Consider the following 22,685-nt stretch of genomic DNA (forward strand, 5'->3'; position numbering starts at 1 on the left):
ATAATAATTAATTATTAATAATTTAAAATTAAGCTTTCACTAGAGGATTTCACTCATTTTCATTTTTTAAATAAAACATTTCATATTATCTACTGAAAATAAAAACTAAAGATAGTAATTCGACAACGACAACCCAACCCTGTAAAAATACGACAACAATACCGGACAACGTTCAAATTAAATTGATTTTGTCATTTAAAAACGGTCGCTAGTGTCTTTAAGGTCTTAAAATAATTATTTCATGTTATTCTAAAGTATTTATCGTATTTATTGGCTAGACGGTCATTTAATTGATTTTAACTTTTAACTAGTGACCTTGACGATGCTGGCGAACGAGAGTCGAAACCATCGAAACCTCGTTTATTTTTTTATATTAAAAAAGTGAGACATACTTTTTTTTACCTTTTGTTTACATATCTTTCTAAAATCGAAAAAAAATATTATTCGAGTAGTTTAAGTTTATTTTATTTATTTCATCATGATTTCATCATTTAAACGGGTTTACAAAAAAACACATTTTTTCAATATTTTATAGGTTATGTTAGTTTATAAATAAAAAAAATTATATAATTCTCTAAGAATTATTTTGATGAATTAAAAATTTAAAAATAAGGCAAAAATTTCAAGGTTATTTCCGTATTCAAAGTGAATTTTCGTTTTAAATCTAAATAATCTCGTGCGTTATATAAAAATTTTTTTTCCTGGATCAAAAGCAATTTTAACCTGTGTTTGTATGCACGAAACCGGAAGGCAATAAAGAAACTGTTGCGTACAATGTTTACATGCATAGAGAGAGAAAAAAAATTTGTTTCCAATATTATTAAAATATCATCGGGATTATTGCGTTATTACTGAAAAATAGAGACAATTGTTTTTCATAAATTTTTTTATTTTCCATTTACAATCATCTTTGTGATCAAAGGAGGCAATGGGGGGGGGGGGAGGCAAGAATAAAGAATTTTTTTTTCTAAAAACAACTGCGAAAACCGCAGAGTTTGCAATTGGAGGAAAAAAAAATTGGAAATTAATCCGCAATATTGTCAATCTCTACAAAGACAATAATAATAACAAAAAGGTTTTTTCTCCAAAAATATTAATAACAACATAAAGGTTTTTTTACAATAATAATAATAATAATATTCCTTACTTGGAATGGATATCAAAACTATTAACAATAATACTAAAAATAATAATAACAAAAAAGGTTTTTGTACAATATTAATAATAATAATAATAATAAAAAGGTATTTTTACAATAATAAAAATAATAATATTCCTTACTTGGAATGGATATCAAAACTACTATCAATAATAATAATAATAATAATAATAATAATAATAATAATAATAATAATAATAATAATAATAATAAAAAAGGTGTTTTTACAAAATAATGATAACAATAAAAAAGGTTTTTTTACAATAGTAATAATAATAACAATAACAAAAAGGTTTTTGAAAACCGTTTATGTCCAAATAAATAAATAATAATGATAATAATAAAAAGGTTTTTTACAATAAATTTTTTTTTAATTTTTCAAAAAATTTTCAAAATTGAAAAAAATATAAAAATTTCTTTTTAAAATGAATTTTTAAATTTTGTTTTTAATAAAATAAATTTTTTTCTTTCTCAAAATAAAAAAAAGCTATTCAGTTTGTTCTCTAAAATAAAAATTCTCTTCTATTATTTATTTTGTTTTTTTATTTATATTTTTTTTCCTATTGAATAACAGTGCCGATATTGATCAAGCGTGTAGAATTCGGAATCCTTTTTACGACAAGAATATCAAATGTGTGAGATGAAAGGAAAACAGTAGTAAAAAAGTTTACCTTGAAAAATTTAATTTAAAATAAAGTTTCGATAATTTTTTTTTTGTTTTTGGTTGAATTAATAATAAAAAATGTTTATTTATTCTCGTAAATGTTTATATTATACGCATAACTTTGAGATGAAAAAAAAAAATTAATGGAAAGTAGAGAAAAATGTAAATGATAAAAAAGAATAGTAAATAATAATAAGAAGAAAGAAAAATAAAATAATAAGAAAAAAGAAAAATAAATAATAAAAAATAAGAAAAATAAAAAAATAAAAATAAATGCACATTAAAAATTTATAAAAATATAAATAAATAAATAAACAAAATTATAAAAAAAAATTGTAGAAAATGAAAATCAGCAAAAAAATTATGGAATTTGCACAATAAAAAAATAAATAAAAAACAAAAAATAATGGTATGCGCAAAATTAAACAATAAAAATATGAATAAACAAAATTATAAAAAGTAAGTATAAATGAAGAAAATAATGGACTTTTCACAATAAAAACTGAATAAATAAACAAATTAAAATAAATAAGTGTAAAATTATTAATTAAAAAAAAAATTGTCAAAATAAAAATATAAAAAAAAATTATTAAAAAAACGAATAAAAATATGAAAAATAAGCAAAATAAATAAAAAAGTATAAAATAAAATATAATCAAATGTGCAAAATTAAATAATAAAAATATAAATAAAAAAAATTATAAAAAATAACTGGAAAATTAAAAAAATAGAAAAATAATGTAACTTCTTTATTAAATTATTCTTTACGAAGGATTTTTAAAAGTGATTTGAAGGAGGGTTGTTACTTCCTTAAGAAGTGAGAGGGGGTGGGGGACTAATGTACTTCTATTGCAACATATAAAATGAAATGAGTAGTTATGAGTCGGGTATTTACAATCGCGACTTGTTGCATTTATTTTCACAAAAAAAAAAAACCACTGTTTTATCCTCTAGTAACAATTTTTACCCGCAAATTTTTTCAATTTCATTTTATAAACTACTTTTTTTATAATTCTCAATTTAAAAAATTTTTTAAGTGTTCACTAAAAAAAGAAAATAAATACCAATTAAAATGCCAACGCCGAAAGTGAATGGAAATTTTGTTCATAAAAATGGTTTTAATAATGAGGTAACGAAATAAAAGTTATTTATATAGTTTATAATTATTTTTAAAAAAAATTTTCAAAAAAAAAAATTGCAATAGTGATAAAAACTTTAGTGTGAAAGATAAAAACTTTTATTTAAAAATAAATAAAATTTAGTTTTAGTTTCAAGTTAAAAAGTTGTTTTTTAAAAGACAATAGATTAGATTTCTTTAAATGTATTTTAACGAAAAAATAATGGGTTTTAAAAATAAATGAATAACCTTATTTTGTTGATTTTTTGATAAATGTTTAAATTTAAAAATAAATCATTATAATTTTTTAAACAGTTAAAAAGAGCCTTTAAATAAATTAATAAATAAAGATAAAAAAAATGAAGAGAATGATTTAAAAAAAATTTTTTTTTAATTAATTAAAAAATATATATAAAAATGAATACAATAAGGAAATTATATAAATAAAGAAAATAATTAAAATAATAAATTAAAAAAATAAATATAGAAAAATTATAAATTAGATATATAAATAAAATATTAAACAGTAAATGAATTAAGAAAATAAATATAGAAAAACTATAAATAAGATAAATACATAAAAAATTAAAAAGTAAATAAATTAAGAAAATAATTAAAACAATAAATATAGAAAAATTATAAATAAGATAAATAAATAAAATATTAAATAGTAAAAAAATTGAAGAAATTTAAAAAATAAATATAAACAAAGTATAAATAAGATAAATAAATAAATAATTAAAAAGTAAATAAAATTTTAAAAAAATTAATAAAAATAAATAAATTTAAGAGTTTGTTTTTTACATATTATAAAAATTCGTTTCGGTTATAAGTGTACCTTTCTTTTTTACCAATCATCAATATTGAATGTATACATACATATTATATATTTAAAAATACGGGATTTTTATTTCCCGTAAAATGAAAATATATGCGCGCATATATAAATTTTATAATACGGACACACTTAGAGAGGCAACGAAAGCCACTTTCATTTAAGACTTTCTCGATTACAAGCGTCTTCAAATCTCACATATATTATGATCAGTCAGTCACTGAACAATTTATAAACCGCACGCGAATGATGATTTCCTCATCGTCAAATTTTTCGCTCAAAATAATTCAAATTCCAAATTTTAAAACAAATTTATTAAAAAGTGTATAAAAAGAAAATTGTGTTTTTCTCACTAAAAAAAGAGTGTTAAATTTTATAAAATTTATTTAAATATTTATTTATTTTTCAAAATTAATTATTTTTATTTATTTTCTAACAGTTATTTTATTTTTCAAAATTATAATTATTTTTATTTATTTAATTTATTTTCTAACAGTCCTCTTAATTTCAAAATTAAAAATTAATCGAAAGGAAATATTTCTTTTGACTCGTTAATTAATTTATTGACTCAAAAAAATTATAAAATTTCAAAAATTGTTTCTTGAGAATATTTACAAAAAAAATGTTACCTTCAAAATGAAAATATTCATGATTTCCTTGTTAATTTAAAAGAACCTTATTTTTTGTGTTAATAATAATAATAAAAAGAAAATTTCTCAAATCAATTATACGGAGTTTCGAGGAGTGATTAGCGAGGTCAATGTGTTTTTTTTTCTAATTTGTAAACACAAGTCATTGTTACATATTTTATAAAATTGTTAGTGAGAAATAATTTTTTTCAATTTTTTTTCTCTTCGACACTTTGCTTTTTAATTATTTTTAATTATGGGAATTACTGGTACCAATGTCATAGAAGCCCCGGGCACTTCAAAGACGAAGGTAAAATATAAACTATTTCCTTTACTTTTTAAAATCTTAAAAAAAATGTTCAGTTTAAAAAAAATTTCATTTTGCAAAATGTTTCAACACGAAATGTTTCAACAGGAAATGTTTCGACACAAAATGTTTATATAATTAATCACAACAATTGATTGTTGCTTTAATTACAGCGTTACGTTATTATATTTAAAAAAAAAATGTATTATTGAAAATTATAATTGATTAAAAAAAAGGAAAATATTTCTGATTTATTTTTAAAAATTGCAATTAAAATTTAAATTGGAATGATTAAACTAGTTTTATAATTAGTGTGAAAGAAAAATATAATTAAAATTCTCAATTAAAAATTTAATTCTAAATTGAAAGCAAATAATTAAAATTCATTTGAAAATTTTTTACGCGGTTCTCAAAATCGAATTTATATTTTAGAGATTAAAAAAAAACTATGTATACTAATAGTGAGACAAAATATATTTATTCAAACAAAATATATTTTTTTTTCGTTTTGTTATAAATTACCTACTGTTCTTCATCAAATTTAAAAAATAAGTAAATTATCGGTAAATTTTTTTTTATAATTCCTCATGTATATCCATTTAATAAAAATTATTTGAAAGAAATTAAGTTTGCAATATAATTATAATTAACTTTTTTTAAATTCCAAAATAAAACAACTTACGATTTTCTTTTATTTTTTACCTTCACATTTATATTTTGAGTCAATTTTTTTCAAATAAAATTCTCCTGGGCAATAAAAAAAATTCTTATCACTTTTAATTAAGTACGTGATTTATGTTCCAATCGGTATTTTTTTATTAGACTCCGTTTTATCAACGTGAGTAGAATTATTATTCTTATTCTATTTTTCTATATATATACTGTCCTTAAAATGTGTACTATTTTAATTTCGATATTTCATGATATATTTCTGTTTGGATTTTGAAATAATTTTTTTAAATTTCTTACTGACATATGTATAGTGCACCTAAGTCGCGAAGAACTGGTATTACTGAAGATAAAAATGAACTCCACTTGAACTTTTTATGTTCTGCTAAGAAAACTGAGGGTACTTTCCCCACAATACAGTTGAAGATATAATTATCTAGAACTCATATTGTTCTTGGTAATAAAAAAATGTGGATACTTTCCACTATACTACTGAAGAAATTTTATTAAATATTTTTTTAAGATATTTTATTTTTTACTTAAGAATTTATTAAACAGAAAAGGGGTTACCTTGAGGGGTACTGACCATTATACTACTGAAGAAAATTTTAAACCTGTAGTTTAGTTAAAATTTATAAGTGGGGGTACTGACTGTTATACTACTAAAGATATTTTAAAAACTGCTAATTAGTTTAAATTTATAAATTGGAGATGGGGGTACTTATCATTATACTACTGAAGATATTTTTAAAACTGCAATTTAGTTTAAATTTAAACATTATAAATGGGGTTATTTTACTATTATGATATTGAAGATTACTGAACATTAGATTAATGTTAAGAATTGTTGAAAGAAAAAATGGGGTACTGACTATTATACTACTGAAGAAAACTGTATTTCAGTTTAAATTTATAAATTGGAGGTGAAGGTTTTGACCATTATACTACTGAAGATATTTTTGAAACTGCAATTTAGTTTAAATTTATAATTCGGAGGTGGGGGTACTGACCATTATACTACTGAAGAAACTTTTAAATCTGTAATTTAGTTGACATTTATAAGTAGGAGTACTGACTATTATACTACTGAAGATATTTTAAAAACTGCTAATTAGTTTAAATTTATAAATTCGAGATGGGGGTACTTATCATTATACTACTGAAGATAATTTTAAAATTGCACTTTAGTTTAAATTTATAAATTGGAGATGGGGGTACTTATCATTACACTACTGAAGATATTTTTAAAACTGCAATTTAGTTTAAATTTAAGAATTATAAATGGGGTTATTTTACTATTATGATATTGAAGATTAATGAACATTAGATTAATGTTAAGAATTGTTGAAAGAAAAAATGGGTAGTGACTATTATACTACTGAAGAAAACTGTATTTTAGTTTAAATTTATAAATTGGAAGTGAAAGTTTTGACCATTATGCTACTGAAGATATTTTTAAATCTGCAATCTAGTTTAAATTTATAATTCGGAAGTGGGTACTGACCATTATACTACTGAAGATATTTTTAAAACTGCAATTTAGTTTAAATTTATAAATTGGAGTTGGGGGTACTTATCATTATACTACTGAAGATATTTTTAAAACTGCAATTTAGTTTAAATATATAAATTGGAGATGGGGGTATTTACCATTACACTACTGAAGATATTTTTAAAACTGCAATTTAGTTTAAATTTAAGAATTATAAGTGGGGTTATTTTACTATTATGATATTGAAGATTACTGAACATTAGATTAATGTTAAAAATTGTTGAAAGAAAAGGGATAATTTAGTTAAAATTTTTAATTTGAAGGAGGGGTACTAACCATTATACTACTGCAGATTTTAGAATATTTGATTAATGTTGAAAATTGTTGAAGTTAAGAAAATAGATTTTTCATTTTCAGAGAGTATAGTTACCTCAATTTCGTTTATTAAACATAAAAAAGTGAAGTAAAAAAAGAATTAATTTCTCTAATAGAAAAATTTTGTTTTTCTTTTCTGTTTTTTTCGGGTATAGAACGTTGCCAAGAATGTGACGATTCAGGCTCATCACGTGTCTAGGGTAAAACGAGGTCAGGCCTACGGTTCAGTTCATGGCTTTCGAGGTTGTACTGTTTGGTTCACAGGATTATCAGGCGCTGGAAAAACGTCAATTGCTTTTCAACTTGAAGATAAACTTGTTTCTCAAGTGAGTCTTAATTATTTCTCCTTTTTTCACTATTATTCTTTTTCTTTTACTTCATTTCACTTTTTTATTTATTTTTTCATTTTCTTTTATTTATGTATTTTTGTTTTTTATTTATTTTTGCTTTTTCATTCATTTTTTCATTTTTGCTTCCTCTCAAAGGAAGTCTTATAGTGATGTCGATTTTCAAATTTCTTAGAATCAATTATTTTCACTAATTTTCAATTGTATTTTATTTATTTTTTTGGAAGTTTGTAATATTAACAGTGCTAAAAAATTGATATTTTTCATATCTTGATAAATCGAACTACTTGAAAACTTGTACACCGAATTATCGATTTTTGTTTTTATCTTCAAGGGAATTCCTGCTTATGGTCTAGACGGTGACAACATTAGAACAGGATTGAATAGAAATTTGGGTTTCAGTAAAGCCGATAGGGAGGAGAATATCCGTCGTGTAGCGGAAGTGGCGAAACTTTTTTCGGACGCGGGAATGATAACATTGTGCAGTTTTGTCTCACCCTTCGAGGAGGACAGACAAATTGCAAAACGAATTCACGACGAGGCGAATCTTCCATTTTTGGAAATTTTCGTCGATACACCATTGAATGTCTGTGAAGCTCGTGATGTTAAGGTAAAAAAAATTAATATTTAGAAAACAAATGTTGAAATTTACAACTATTTTCAAGTTAATAAAAATTACGATCTAAATTTGATCAACGAACCTGCTAATGACCCCTTCTAAATTGGATTTTTATCCACTTTCGACTCTTTTCTTTTTGGAGCAGATTGAAAATGGCTTTTTTTCTTCTATTTCACAGGGACTTTATAAAAAAGCGAGAATGGGGAAAATTAAGGGATTCACGGGAATTGATCAAATCTATGAGAAGCCAGTGAGACCGGATCTCACAGTGAACACTGAAAAATTATCTCTCACCGAATGCACTTCAATGGTGATTGAACTTTTGCAAAAGCGTGGAATATTGCCCAAGTTGCATGAGATTGGACGTTCACGTGTTCACGAACTTTTTGTCTCTCGCGAAAAATTGCCCGCGATGAGAATGGAAACCGAGACACTTGAATCCATTGAAGTGAATGAAATTGACGTGCAGTGGATTCAAATTCTATCCGAAGGCTGGGCTCATCCCCTCAAAGGTTTTATGCGTGAGGAACAATACCTCCAGGTAAATTTCAAAAGGAAATATGAAAATAGAACTAAAAAATTATTTATGATAATAATTTTAATTATTCTAATACTTTTAGAGTTTGCACTTTAATTTCTTGAGTGACAATGAGAAGGAAGTGAATCAGTCGATACCGATCGTATTGCCAGTGAGTGGTGATGATAAAAATCGTTTGGAAAATTCGTCATCGATTGTTCTTCGTCACAAGGGAAAGGCATTGGCGATTGTGAGAAATCCGGAATTCTATTATCATCGTAAGGAGGAACGATGTTCGAGACAATTTGGAACAAATGATTCGCGTCATCCTTATGTGAAAATAATTCACGATTCAGGTGATTGGTTACTTGGTGGGGAAATTCAAGTTTTGGAAAGGATTCTATGGAATGACGGTTTGGATCGGTACAGATTAACTCCGAATGAAATAATCGACAAGTGCTGTCAAGCTGGGGCTGATGCGGTTTTTGCCTTTCAACTTCGAAATCCAATCCATAATGGACATGCTCTTCTCATGCAGGTGAATAATTTTTTTGCTTTTGTTCTTAGCCATTTCAATGTCTCTATTACTGAAAATATTTTTAAAACTGCAATTTATTTTTAAATTTATTAAAAAGAAAAGAGGGTACTGACCATTATGCTACTGAAGATACTTTTAAAACTACAATTTAGTTTAAATTCACAAATTGGAGTCAAATTAATTAGAAAGTATTTTTTTCTAATAACAGGTAAGTAAAGAAAAGTTTCTTTGAAAACAAGAAAAGACAATATATTTAAAATGAGAAGAATTAATAGACGAAAATAGTCAAGATTGGACCACCTTTTGAACGTTGTATATAACTTTCTGTTAAAATAACGACTTCAAACTAATTAATTCAAAAGCATTTTTTTCTAATAAAAAGTAAGTTAAAAGAGTTTCTTTAAAAACAAGAAAGGAAATTATATTCTTCTGAAGATATTTTTAAAGCTACAATTTAGTTTAAATTTATAATTTAGATTTGTATTATTACCTTGATAACGATTTTGATTTTTATTATAATTTGAATTTTCTCTGTATCGATTTTGATTTGTATTATTACCTTGATAACGATTTTTATTATAATTTGAATTTTCTCTATATCGATTTTGATTTTGTTGGTTAGAATTTTGTTTATTCTAATTTTGCGAATTGTTTTGTTGCCTATTGCAATAAACAGGATTTTTATCTTTAAATGTTTGCTTTATACTTTTTATTATATTTTCTTACCTACTTGTGCGGTCCTTCTTGTACTCCAGGAATGGATCTGAATAAATAAAAAGAAACTCAATAAAACTTACTCTTGAAATATGCACTTTCAGGATACGAGGAAATATCTTCTAAAGGAGAGGGGATTTAAAAAACCAATTTTACTTTTACATCCACTTGGTGGTTGGACCAAAGATGACGATGTTCCACTTCAAGTCAGAATTCAACAGCATCAGAGTGTTCTTGAAGATGGTATATTGCATCCCGATACATTGTTGGCAATTTTTCCCAGTCCGATGATGTACGCCGGTCCGACGGAGGTTTGTCGACTGAAATATTTTCCTTCTAAAGAAAATTATTACCTAGATAAAATTTTTTCAAAAATTAAAAAAATGTCTTCTAATCACTAAATTTTTTTTCTAAATTCTACAAAAACCTTTTTAAACAATAAACAGAAAATATTTTCCTAATTCTCAACTGAATGAAAAATAAATTTAGGTCCAGTGGCACGCCAAGGCAAGAATGAATGCTGGCGCAAATTTTTATATTGTAGGACGAGATCCAGCAGGTATGCCTCATCCGGAAAAATGCTCAACTCCCGACGGTAATCTTTATGACGCCACTCATGGAGCTAAAGTTCTATCAATGGCACCAGGACTCGATCGACTTGAAATAATACCCTTTAAAGTAGCAGCCTACGATAAAAAAACGAAGAAAATGGCATACTTCGATCCTAATCGAAAAGACGACTTTGACTTTATTTCCGGTACTCGAATGCGAGGTGAGAACATTATTTTCTCCTTAGTTTTTCATTAATAATATATTTTACTTTTTTTAATATCCTCGACTTTTATATTAAATGATTCTGCGAAAATATTTCAATTGGAAAATATTGACTAAAAAAAGAAACATTAAAAACTATTTCAGGTCTGGCAAAATCCGGCGAAACACCACCCGAGGGATTTATGTCTCCAAAGGCTTGGAATATTTTGTCACAATTTTACCGTTGAAATACAAATGAATCATACGACATATAGAAAATAAAAAATTAGTTTTTAAATAAAAACATCATGACGAATTATAAATAATTTATTACCAAACAAATACTTCTTTTTTAACTGAAAAATTAATATGTATAGACAATTTGAAAAATAATATCTAACAGAAAAATAATTCTTGTATTAGAGCACCTCTTGTTTTCGTAGATTATACATATATACTATTTATAATAAAATTGTAATTTTTTTCTCACTTATTGACGTCATTATTGTACTCAAAAATGCACAACATATTCATAACGGAAGTTTTCTTCTTTTCTCTCATTTCTTTTTTTTTGCAAACATGAAATTATTTGATAGTAGGAAATACGGTCGAAAAGATGAAAGAGTTGTGGCAGACCTGCTACACATTTAATTCTCTTCCCTTTGAGAATCTCTGACTAGCCTGGAAGATCTGTAATAGAATTTTTGTCCCCTTTGAAATTCTCATGACGCTTGTGGATGAAAAAAAAAATTAAATTTCTTTAAATTGAAAACTATGTTTGAACTCATCACTACGAATCACTAAAAACTTCTTTTTTGGTATAAAAAAAATCGCATGCCGAAATATTTCGTCATGCTAGTGTCATCAAATACTGAAAAAAAATATCTTTTAATAAAAACTAATTTTAGTGCATTTTCTATAATCGTTGCTAGCATTTTTTACAATCTAACAATTTTTCTATAATCACAACATTAAAACAGGATTGCCAGAATGTAAAATCGAATCTTATGACGAACTAGGTCTCTTTTCTTCCGTTGCACACGCGTTTGACTTAAATACATTAATTTGTTCAAGTTAATAGAATTATTATTTTTAAGATTACTTACATCACGCTTTGAAGTCCAGAAGAAAATGACCGAGAATGACGCTGTGTTGAAATAAATAACTTACTACCTCAGGGTTGGGTCACTTTTTCACAAACAAACTTAAGTACAGTTCATACCACCTGAATTCTGGCAATCGTGAATTAAAATCTCAGTCCATTTCTAAATACTAAGAAAAAAAATACTTGTGTCAGTTTTTACAGGAATTAAAAAAATACTAAGCATGCAAGTCCAGGCAAATCTGTGAACAACGCAATTCTTACGTGTGGACTAACTATAGGGATACTTTTGTCCTTTTCTATCGCACAAATATAAAAAGCAGGATCGAAAAGAACAGAAGACAATTTTTTGGTGAGGGTTGTGTAACAATATCAATAATCTAGACTAAAATGCCGAAACAAATTGTGCAAGCGGGATCAGGAGGCGATGCACGAGACTGTTCGTCTACCTTCCTCCTCGGAATCGGAAATTCTTGTCGTATGAAGGGAATTCTGTTTCGTTAGAGTCCTGGCGAGACCACGTGGCCTAGGCGGTGGCGACTGTTTATTCCAGATAGCCTCAAGCTGATCGAAATGCTGTGATTGAGCAAGAGCGGCCTGTTCAGGCCCCAGACCCGACTGCGAACCGGTCAATCCGGCCTTACTTATCTCCTCCATTGATGCACTCACGCTAAATCTCCTCTTCAATCTCTCCTCGACTGATGCTACCATTATTCCTTTAGATAACCAAATTGGTCATGTTTAGTTACTTTAGGGTGGAGTCACAGCCCTGCAGGTAGGTTGCCACGCTGGGGACAATAATTTCCCATCTCTTTCACTCTTGTACGTTACCATGGCAACTTTCCTGCAGGGCTGTGAACGCACCCTTAAAAACCGCATATCGACACCCCAAGTTAACGATGATCCAATCATCAATAAGATTCAGTTGGTTCTAACAATTAAACATTAACTCGGGGTGAGTGTCGAAAACAGTCATAAAAAAAGAAATGGGATTAAAATACCTGACGTAAGGTGTCCGTACTTCTTCTGCCAAGTATAAGTATCAAGCGACACCTCCTTCTTCAGTAGTCTCCTAGCCGGTCGTTTCGGTCCCGGTGGTCTCAAATCCCTAGGCGCGACATACGACGGCAATTTCACGTACTGCGCCGGCGTATTATGCAAACAAAGAATCGGCATACACTTATGCTCCAATAAATAGAGCGACAATCGTGAGCAATCCGTGGACATTTCGACTCCCAAAATCGGCACATGCAGCATAATTGAACTCAAGGCTGTGCCCTTCTTCGTATCCCAAACAATCAGACTCTTGTCCTCACTGCCCGAAACCGCGAGAGTTCCGTCCCCTGATAAACGAACACAAGTCACGTAACCCAAATGCCCTGTCAGGGTGTGTAAATCAGCCCCTGTGTTAATATCCCAAACTATTAGATTCGCGTCCCTGGAGCCTGAGACTACGATACACTTGTCCAAAACCGCGACTGCGACACATGTGACGTGATCCGTGTGGCCAACCAAGACTTGGGATAGTTTACCTCCGGCTAGTTGCCATACTTTTAGGCTCATGTCCCTGGAGCCTGTGATTAAGGATTGGGAGTCCGGGGTCACGACCAGGCAAGTGATGTCCTGCGAATGGGAGACTTGGTGCTTTTCTTCTGGACCCGCACCGAGACCTATGATCTGGACTTGATTGTCGCCACTCCCACAGACTGCGTATCTGAACAAGAAAATGAAGACCTGGTCTAGAAAACCAGAAGTTCTATCCTGGTTTTTCAACCAGGATAGAACTTCTGGTTTTTCAACTAGGATAGAACTTCTGGTTTTCGAGACCTTTTGGTCCAGGATTTCTAGACCCTTTGGTCCACTTTGGTACGTACCTCATATCGGACGTGACCGAGAAACACCTCCCAGGACCGCAGACCGACTGGATTAGGGTTCCACTATCAGCCGCCCAGACTCGGATGGACCCTCCTCGATCCGAACTGACGACCCTCCGTCCATCCAACATTGCAATAACAGAAGTAACCGGCGCCTGATGTCGAAAAGTCGCGACCACAAGACCAAGGGTCAAACCCCAGACCCTAACCGTCTTGTCCTCGGAACCAGAGGCTGCAAATAAACCCGAGGCTGAGAATGCCACACAAGTGACACTAGCGTCATGACCCTCGAGAGTAGACAACAATTCATGGGTATTTAATTGCCAGAGGTTAACTAGGGAGTCGACCCCGCCTGTAACTGCCATCGCCCCGTCCCTTGAGATATCTAGACAAGAAATCGGAGCCGTGTGCGTCTGCAGTGACTCCTGCTTCTTTCCCGGCTTCGGTCTAGCCTCCTCGCTTCGAAAACTCCAGTAGGTCACTCTCCCCCCGCCGGCGGTTATGAGAAAATCGTCCTTCTCCGTCGCCTTCACACAAGTTATGTCCGACGATGGATTCGCCGGTAGGTTCTTCATCAGCCGACCCTTGTGCATATCGAATATGGAAACTCTTCCCTCAGGTCCTCCGGCTATCGCTCTCCTACAGTCCTTAGCTAGACAGATACTCCTAACCGGTCCTTGATGACCCCTAAGTGTGTGGATCTCGGTCCCGGTGGCTAGAGATCTAAACCCAAGGTTTAGATTTTAGTGGAGTAACTAACCTCGCTGTATCTAGGTGTATTATCTTAGACGCTACTATAGAGCCATGAATGGACAAACACTTTTCTTAAATCTAAACTTACCTGAGATACATCTTCTGGTCCTCACAGACAGCTAGTAGAAACACGGAGTCCTCGGAAACGTCCAACTTCATAACGGGACTGGGAAGAGGAATACTGTTGAGCAGAGTGAAAGTCTCTAAAGACCACAAGCAGACGGTTCCGTCAACACTTCCAGACACCAAAACCTCTCCGGCCGCATCAACCCTTACTGCCGTGACTGGTCCCCGATGATGATCGACCCTCATGAGAACCTCACCGGTTAATAGACTCGTTGCTATAATCCTCGAGTCCTCACCACCACTAACAATGACGGAATTATTCAACGCCGGCGTAAGCGCCAACACTGGAGCAATATGTTCGCAAATCTTCCTCTTTAGTGTCAATTCCTGCATATCCCAGACAATGATAGTAGTGTCCTCTGATCCGGTCAATAGGTACTGCGACTGTTGCGTGACGGCCAGACAAGAAATAGGATTCGAATGACCCTTGAACGTATGCACAAGTTGCCCGGACATGACGTGCCAGAGTTGGGCATCACCCTGAGGTGGAACGACCACGACATGTTGACCCGAAGGCGCCGGTTCTACAAACTTAACACCTTGGGGACACGCGAGAGCACGAATTTGCAAAGGGAGCGGTGGTTGTAGCCAGCCATTAAGGGGCACTAGAAGAGGAGCTGTGAAACCGTCACACCAGGCCATAGCGGCCATGACCATTCTTGAAACAAGGTCGCTGTCATCCTCGGCGACCGTTCTCAACCAACAAATAAGCTGTGCTCCCAATTGAAGTGGATCCCTGGTTAGAATATCGCTGGACTTTCTCACAGCGTAATAGACGAGTTCAAGATCCCTTTCGAGAAGGTAGCGTCTAGCGTGCTCCAGAACGCAGCGAAGGTAACTGACAGAGATCATCTGAACACCAGCCAGGAGAAAATCGAAGGCACAGACCGCGAGTTTTTTTAAGCGATCGACATCACCTGATTGGAGAAGATGAAGCCAGGCTTCCTCGACATGACGGAGAGTGTAAGTAATATTGTCGTGTGTCTGTGGTGCACTCTGGAATGGTGTCTCCTTCGCTGGTGGTTCAGCCGGATCCTCTGGCGATTTCTCCTCACTTTCTTCGCTCTCCTCCATGAAGAAGAGATTCGACAACTCGATGTGACTGGACTTGGCTACCTCCTGGTTTGACAAATACCGTTTGCGGGCTGTCTCTCTACTCAACCAGCGCCAACTGAACATGAGTCTTCCGCTCATCACTCGGATCTTTAACCAAGGGTCCAGGGTACGTCTCGCTAGGCACCAGGTCGCAAAGTTAAACTGACCTTCCTGTAGGGTTAGTGGACTCTCCTCCCCTGTGGGCATGATTAGTTCCAGAATTTCCGTTTCGGAGAGTCCGTATTCGGTGCAAGCTAGTAGGGATCCTAGGCGGTTGGCCGCTTTCGTACCGATCAGTCTCTCAAGACTGTCCAGTGCTTTATCGACGTCTGGAATTTCTCCCTTTGGTTCTGGCAGTTGGATCAATATGTCAGTACTTCTCAGCCTCTCCTTTTGTAACGGAGTTAGGCGCAGTGCTTCCGGGGACACTGCAGTCGTTGCTACGAAGTGTACCCCCTGAAGATAAAAAGGACTTTCTTTAAAAAAGGGTTTTTTTGTTCATATCGCTGTAGAAATATTAACAAAAAGTCTAACGATCCGGGGAAGTATATCTATATAATACACAGACGCACAAATTAAAAAAGTGTCGGGGTTGGGAGATCAGAGTACCCTACAGTGGAAAATATTAAGTGATAAGGTAGATTTCTGGAATGGCTGAGTTTGACTCAAGTAGTATTCGAGAGAGTGAGTAAAAAGCGTCAATATTTAAAAGACAAATAGGGAAGAATGGAATGATGAGGTGTGAAGACCGCATGGATTTGATGGACCTAGTGGAAATGTTAAATGATGAAGAGCGTTTTGTGAGAGTGAGAAATAATTTTCTCACTTTGAAAGTGTATATTATGAACGAAAGGTGAATCAGTTGGAAAGAAGAGTGGAATGAATGGAAAAGGATAAGAGAAAAAGGAATATAGTGATTAGGGGTATATTAGGGTATGATTAGCGATTAATGGAAGGAAGAAAAGAGGTGGGCAGACTGGCTGAAAGGAGAGAGGTGAAAGTTAATATTAGGCAGATGAAAGCGATGAGTATGGATGCGAATGGAATTCCGAGGAAATGGTTAGTTGAACTGGGAAGTGAGGAGGAAGAGGAAGGTATGAAGTTGCAAGAAAGGTTGAACGAATGTGTTAAGAGAATTGATGAGGACAGAACGTGGAGGGAGAGGAGAATAAGATGGTTGCTAGGAAAGAAGGCATGGATCGAAAAAAGGAATGGAATTGAATTAAGAATAAGTAAGGAGTGTGGGTGGGTGAGGTCAAATAGTGTGTGAAAGAAGCTAATGGTTTGAGGTCATAAAGAATGATGGGAGGAATGGAGAGAAATGAAGAAGGATAGTTTGATTGTAAGTTTATTGGGAATATGGTAGTGAAAAATTATTACGAAATCGTGATAAGGAATGGTTGGAGAATGAAAATTAAGATTAAGGATTTAAGTAATTAATAGGAGTGGGACGTTAATGGGTAGTCAGTCAGTATGGACAAGAAATTAATAACTATAAAAGAAATTAATTTTTTTTGAATGAAATTATTACCTGAGGTAAATTGACAGGAAACCATGAGAGTGCGGCGACAATGTCACATTCCAATGGATGTAATCGATGTAAATCGTCGACCAATATCACCAATTGCTCGGACAATGGTTGCTCCTCTATCCTTCGCATTATTTGATTAAACCAATTGTTGAGGTAAAGCGGATCGAATGACGCATCACGCGGAAGATTCCCATCATTATTACCCGACAGGAATCCCACATGCTCGCAGAGAATTCTCAATAATTCGAGACTGTAAGCCGATCGCGGTGTCGATGTACAAAGTCTCACCACTCTCAATGTTGGCACTTCAAACCAAGTCGGTGAACTTTCATAGACACGCGATAAAATTGCCGACTTTCCCGAACAACGGGGGCCACGAATCAATATTGGTCCGTGCTTCTGGTCCTTACCTAAAGTCACAATTCTTAATTAGTTTCCAAAAAATTGAGTGACCATTGCCGAAAAGAATAAATTTCGTGAAATTATAGAAAACACGAAAGAAAAAATAGTTTTAATATAAGAAAAAAAAATATTTTTAAAATACCTGCTAGTAGACGTCGTTTAATACAGAGAATAGTTTCGTCCGTCTCGTCGACCGCTCTCGATTCCCTGAGAAGTGACAGATGGGAAAGACTCTCGGCATAAACTTCCTGCACCATTTTCTTCCGACTCTTAATTTCCGGATCGTTTTCCACGGATAGGTTGACGAGATACTGAATCCGGTTGAGTACTGTGTCGCGCAATTTTCCAAGATAAGTCTCGTGGGAACGATACTCAATGTCGATACCGCCTGATTTGTATTCCGCCTCGAGTCGAATTACATTATCCCCGGGTAACGATGATTCCACGCGGCTTTTCAATAATGTTATCGCGTCCAGCACGTAGGGACCACCCCCTGACCATGTGCGAATCACCGTCACTATTCCCTCGTTGCCTTCGCTTAAACCTATATTCAGATAAAAATGATAATAAAAGCAATGGGGGAAATTTTTTATAAACTAAAGAATTTTTATTGTCTGCTCCGGTCGGATTTAAAAATTTTCCGACCGCAATGCTATTTGAAGTTGGTTTTGTAGTTTTGATCATAAATGTTTTGATTGTGCATTAAAAAAAAAAAAGTTCTCTCACAAGCGCCATACTGGCTCGACTTGTAGCATATAAAATTCCGAGTTAGCATTACGTTCTGAAAGATTTGACTCGAACCGAGGTGTTAATTTTAATAAATAATCCTTTTACTTAGGCCGTGCTCGAACTGTCGTTCAGCCGAGCTTTTGAGGATATAATTTGCATCCAAGTTTTCGGGATCCTTGACTAGAAGTGACTTCGCCGCTGAGATAAGTGCCTCTCGGAGTTTCGTTTCCCGCTCCAATTGCCAAGCTTCCTGAACCGTTTCCTCACTACACGGGAAATAATGAAATAGTTAAATAAAGATTTTTTTTCAACATTTAAAAAAATTCCAAATGTCGAAACTTTAATTTAGAATTCTAAACTTTAGTTTTGAATTCCGAAAATACAAAGTTCAAAGATATGAAAATACAAATTAAAAAAAAAAAAAAAAAAAAAAAAAAAAAAAAATTTCTTGTTTCCAGGGTTGAACATTGATTCTCGTCACCTGGTGGCCTTTAAATTGTAACTGTGACCATTGAGCTCGTAATATTCCCCCAGATGGTCGTTATGGGCAATCAAAGCCTGAAAAGTTTCCTTTTTCAGTACAGTTGGCACCCATCCTGAACTGTAATCCGAACCAACTAAAAGCTGTAAAGCAAAAAAAAAAAGAGAAACTAGAAATCAAAGTCTTTTTTTTCGTAATTGCTGCGCACTTTTATTTTCTTCCTTTCTCCTCTATTTTACTTTCACCATTCGTTACAAAAGATTTATGTTCCCTTTTTTCCGCTACTGCAATTTATCTTTTTTCGCCAAACAATAATAATAGTAATAAAATATAGAAACTGTGAAGAAAATAAAAACATTCAAAAACAAACAAACAATAAAAATTAAAAAAAAAAATTTTAATATTATTTTTTAAAAAATTTTTTTTTTAATATTTTAAATTTTTCGTTTTTTTAAATTCGGTAAAAAGAGAAAAGAACTTTCTTTTGGAAATGAAATATAGATAAAAATATATTGACAAAAATCCATTGTTCAAGGACAGAAAAGTTACGAGAAATTCAAAAAAAAAGGAGAGGAAAAAAGGGAACTACATCACAGAGAGAAAGAATGAAGAAAAAAAAGTTGTTTTACGAGATTTCAAATGTATTCCCTCTGGTGATAATAAAAATTGGGAAAAAATCTGGAATTCTTACCAGGAGAAAACAACCTCTCGAATGTCGATGAGATGCATTTATCTCATCCAAAAATAATTCAGCCAATCTTGGATCCGCATCTGGATTACGAATTGTACCGTATTGCATATCAACCAATAAAACCTGGTTTCGAATAAAAATAAAAGGAAACTTGTATAAAATCCACTTTAGACAATTATTTCTCGGGGATAAAAAGAATTTGTATTTATCAAAAAAAGGGATTAAATTAAATCTAATAATTATTAAGCAGAAAAGTTTTCTTAATATATAAACTCACCTCGATTCCCATTCCATCGTAAATTGATTGCAACTCTGGACCAACGACTTCTAAAAGTTGTTTCCGCTCCTCAACGAATTCTGAAATTTTCCAAAAGGTAAATAGTTAGAAATTATGTAAAATTATAGTTTTTATGTCGTCAAGTTTAATTTTTCGATAGCAACTTGTTTACTACTTTTTTTTAAGTTTGAAAGCTAGTTTTTGATATTTTTTATTTTTTTTTTTAATTATCGAGTGCGAAGTTTGTTTAAACTAAATTGCAATTTTAATAATATCTTCAATAGCTTAATAGTCAGTAGACTCGATTTTAAATTTATAGTTTTAAACTAGATTTAATTTTGAAAAATATCTTCAGTATTATAATGGTAAGTACCCCCATCTCTAATCTGAAAATTTAAACTAAGTTTCGGTTTAGAAAATATCTTCAGTAGTATAATGGTCAATATTCCCATTTCTAATTTGTGAATTTAAACTAAATTGCAGTTTTAAAAATATCTTCAGTAGTAAAATGGTCAGTATCCCCTTTCTTCTTTTAATAATTCTTAACTTTAATGTTCAGTTATCTTCAGTAATATAATAGTAAGTACCCTCATCTCTAATTTATAAATTTAAACTAAAAAATTAAATTGTTATTTGAACAATATCTTCAGTAGTATAATGGTAAGTACCCCCATCTTGAATTTATAAATTTAAACTAATTTGCAGTTTTAAAAATATCTTCAGTAGTATAATGGTCAGTATCCCCTTTCTTCACTGAACACTTCGTTACTAATTTTAATATCTTCAGTAGTATAATGGTAAGTACCCTCCTATCCAATTTATAAATTTTGACTGAATTGCAATTCTGAAATATCTTCAGCGTCATAATTACCAACACCCACAAGATTCTCTTAGTCGTCAAACAAAATTTTTCCCGAACAAGACCGCCAAGTAGAAATGTCAACGACAAGACACTACTGGTACCCAAGCTTTGAGAAAAAAAGAAAATAAAATCAAAGAGTCAACTCTTTGACTTAAAAAGAGAAGTGAGAATTTTTTTCCCCGATTTTTCCAGTGCAGCCATCAAGACTGTTAATAAAGTTTACGTTTCACAATAGACTGAACATAATAAACAATATAAAGTAACTAACTTGAAGGAAAAAGTAATTAAAGAAGAGAGAGAGAGAGAGAGAGGAAAAAAGAAATTTGGTTCTCTCTTGATAAATCTCGGCTTGAATATGAAGCAATTTCATTATCTTAAATGAGGAGGTAAAGTACATATACAACGTTACTTTTCTCAATCTGAGCATCTGCCTAGGTTTTCTTTAATATCCTTTGTTAGCTGTTGGCTGAGCACTATAAACTAAAAAGTTGGATCTCGGTTTCTCTAGTCCCGAGGATTATATAATTGAAAGTAAACGCTTCTTCTACTTGCACAATGAGTCTAGGTTTATGGTTGTGTATGTATATATGAGTGTGGAAGTAAAATGGAAGTAATTTCAAGAATACAACTTACCGTCTCTTTCGCCAGCAATGAATATCTTGATGAGACGTGGTGCTGGCAGATGGGGAGGGGGAGGTCCACCCTTCACCACTCCGGCTATCAATTCTACCTCGAGATTCATTATTCTGTCTTCTGAAAACACTGATAAGACTTTTTTTTTTACTTTTCTTCTTTTTTCTTTTCCTTTCTTCAGTGATTTTCGCCTTTGTCTCCTCTTCTTTCGTCAGTGATTCTCGTTTTTTCTTTGCTTTTCTTTCTTCAGTGATTTTCGCCTTTGTCTCTTTCTTTCTTCAGTAATTTTTGCCTTTTCTTCACTTTCTACTCTTCTTCAGTGATTCTCGTCTTTGTCTCTTTTTTTCTTCAGTAATTTTTGCCTTTTCTTCACTTTCTACTTTTCTTCAGCAATTTCCGCCTTTGTCTCTTTCTTTCTTCAGTAATTTTTGCCTTTTCTTCACTTCTTACTTTTCTTCAGTGATTCTCGTCTTTCTTCAGCAATTTCCACCTTTTATTTACTTCCCACTTTTCTTCAGTTCAATATTTTTTTGTACTATTTTTTAAAATCTTCTATTTTCCTTCATTTTTATGCTTTCTCTATACATTTCTTCACCATTTCTCTTTCAATATACCTTTCTTCACTATTTTTCTTTTAAATGTAAAAAATATTCAAACAATTGTTCGTTTCTCTCGAAAATTATTATTTGATACTCGTGAACTTCATTTGATTCTTATTTCCTCTGGGTACCCTGCCTTCAAATTTCTCATATGCAACTAAATACTTTTTAATGATTCATAATTATCAATAATTATTTAACTCTCAATCTTATTTGCTAATATCGATTTAATTTAGAATTGATTTTTCTTCATAGATTCTCTGTTTTGTATATATATATATTTATGTATATGTTCAACAATATCTTAAATATGCTTCTTCTTTTAAAATTTTTTTCTTTTTATCCTCTTATCATTGATTAGTTAGATTTTTTATTAGGTTTAATTAAATTTCTTTTAATTGGATATTTTCCCCTCGGCATCATCAACGAACAATATTTTTTTTAACATTAGACATTTAAATAGTATTTCTATCTCTTGATAAATATTTATAATCAGAATTTCTTATATACCTTACAATATATATTTATATTTTTAAACTTATGTTTGTAATAATTTTATGCGATAAGGTAACTCGTTATATTCTTCTTTTCTTCGGATTGTCCTCGCTTATAATTGTTTCTCTATTTGTATTAATTTTGAGCAGAGTAATTAATCTCAAACCCGTTTTTTTATTCTTTAAAAAGGCAACAAAATTTGTTTAAGACTCAAGTTTTTTGTTCTTAAAATTTTAATAATAATAATAATAATAATAATTTCAACAATTAATAAATTAAATAATATTTCAATAACTATTA

General features: G+C 31.4%; 2 protein-coding genes across 3 annotated transcripts; one reads left to right on the forward strand and one right to left on the reverse strand.

Annotated features, from left to right (window-relative positions):
* The first annotated feature begins 2,715 nt into the window (after nucleotides 1-2,715).
* On the forward strand, nucleotides 2,716-11,224 carry LOC122512673 (bifunctional 3'-phosphoadenosine 5'-phosphosulfate synthase). The gene is made up of 8 exons (XM_043628655.1): nucleotides 2,716-2,952; nucleotides 7,403-7,573; nucleotides 7,929-8,204; nucleotides 8,392-8,754; nucleotides 8,834-9,268; nucleotides 10,087-10,293; nucleotides 10,472-10,754; nucleotides 10,901-11,224. The coding sequence occupies exons 1-8, from the start codon at nucleotides 2,896-2,898 to the stop codon at nucleotides 10,981-10,983; spliced, it is 1,875 nt and encodes a 624-aa protein (XP_043484590.1). The 5' UTR covers nucleotides 2,716-2,895; the 3' UTR covers nucleotides 10,984-11,224.
* Nucleotides 11,047-22,648, reverse strand: LOC122512672 (NACHT domain- and WD repeat-containing protein 1). 2 transcript variants are annotated; one of them, XM_043628654.1, is made up of 12 exons: nucleotides 21,292-22,648; nucleotides 19,797-19,876; nucleotides 19,520-19,642; nucleotides 18,829-18,971; nucleotides 18,453-18,613; nucleotides 17,761-18,162; nucleotides 17,217-17,626; nucleotides 14,553-16,141; nucleotides 13,712-14,434; nucleotides 12,839-13,551; nucleotides 12,287-12,553; nucleotides 11,047-11,425 (listed from the first exon to the last, which is right to left on the reverse strand). In XM_043628654.1, exons 1-12 carry the CDS (start codon nucleotides 21,398-21,400, stop codon nucleotides 11,412-11,414), a joined length of 4,734 nt encoding a protein of 1,577 aa, XP_043484589.1. In that variant the 5' UTR covers nucleotides 21,401-22,648; the 3' UTR covers nucleotides 11,047-11,411. The 2 variants fall into 2 exon arrangements, with proteins under 2 accessions (XP_043484589.1, XP_043484588.1); XM_043628653.1 differs by having other exon boundaries at nucleotides 11,047-12,553.
* Nucleotides 22,649-22,685: the final 37 nt, after the last annotated feature.

The sequence above is a fragment of the Leptopilina heterotoma genome, unplaced genomic scaffold (genome assembly GCF_015476425.1).
Source record: "Leptopilina heterotoma isolate Lh14 unplaced genomic scaffold, ASM1547642v1 Lhet_123, whole genome shotgun sequence".
Taxonomy (NCBI): Eukaryota; Metazoa; Arthropoda; class Insecta; order Hymenoptera; family Figitidae; genus Leptopilina; species Leptopilina heterotoma.

Excerpts from the sequence above, each read along its gene's own strand:
- LOC122512673 (XM_043628655.1), top strand. The coding sequence starts at position 2,896 with ATGCCAACGCCGAAAGTGAATGGAAATTTTGTTCATAAAAATGGTTTT. Across the intron at positions 8,755-8,833 it reads GTGAGGAACAATACCTCCAG|AGTTTGCACTTTAATTTCTT; the intron begins GTAAATTTCAAA and ends TAATACTTTTAG. Across the intron at positions 9,269-10,086 it reads GACATGCTCTTCTCATGCAG|GATACGAGGAAATATCTTCT; the intron begins GTGAATAATTTT and ends ATGCACTTTCAG.
- LOC122512672 (XM_043628653.1), bottom strand. The coding sequence starts at position 21,400 with ATGAATCTCGAGGTAGAATTGATAGCCGGAGTGGTGAAGGGTGGACCT. Across the intron at positions 19,643-19,796 it reads ACGATGGAATGGGAATCGAG|GTTTTATTGGTTGATATGCA; the intron begins GTGAGTTTATAT and ends ATTCGAAACCAG. Across the intron at positions 16,142-17,216 it reads TTCCTGTCAATTTACCTCAG|GGGGTACACTTCGTAGCAAC; the intron begins GTAATAATTTCA and ends TTTTATCTTCAG.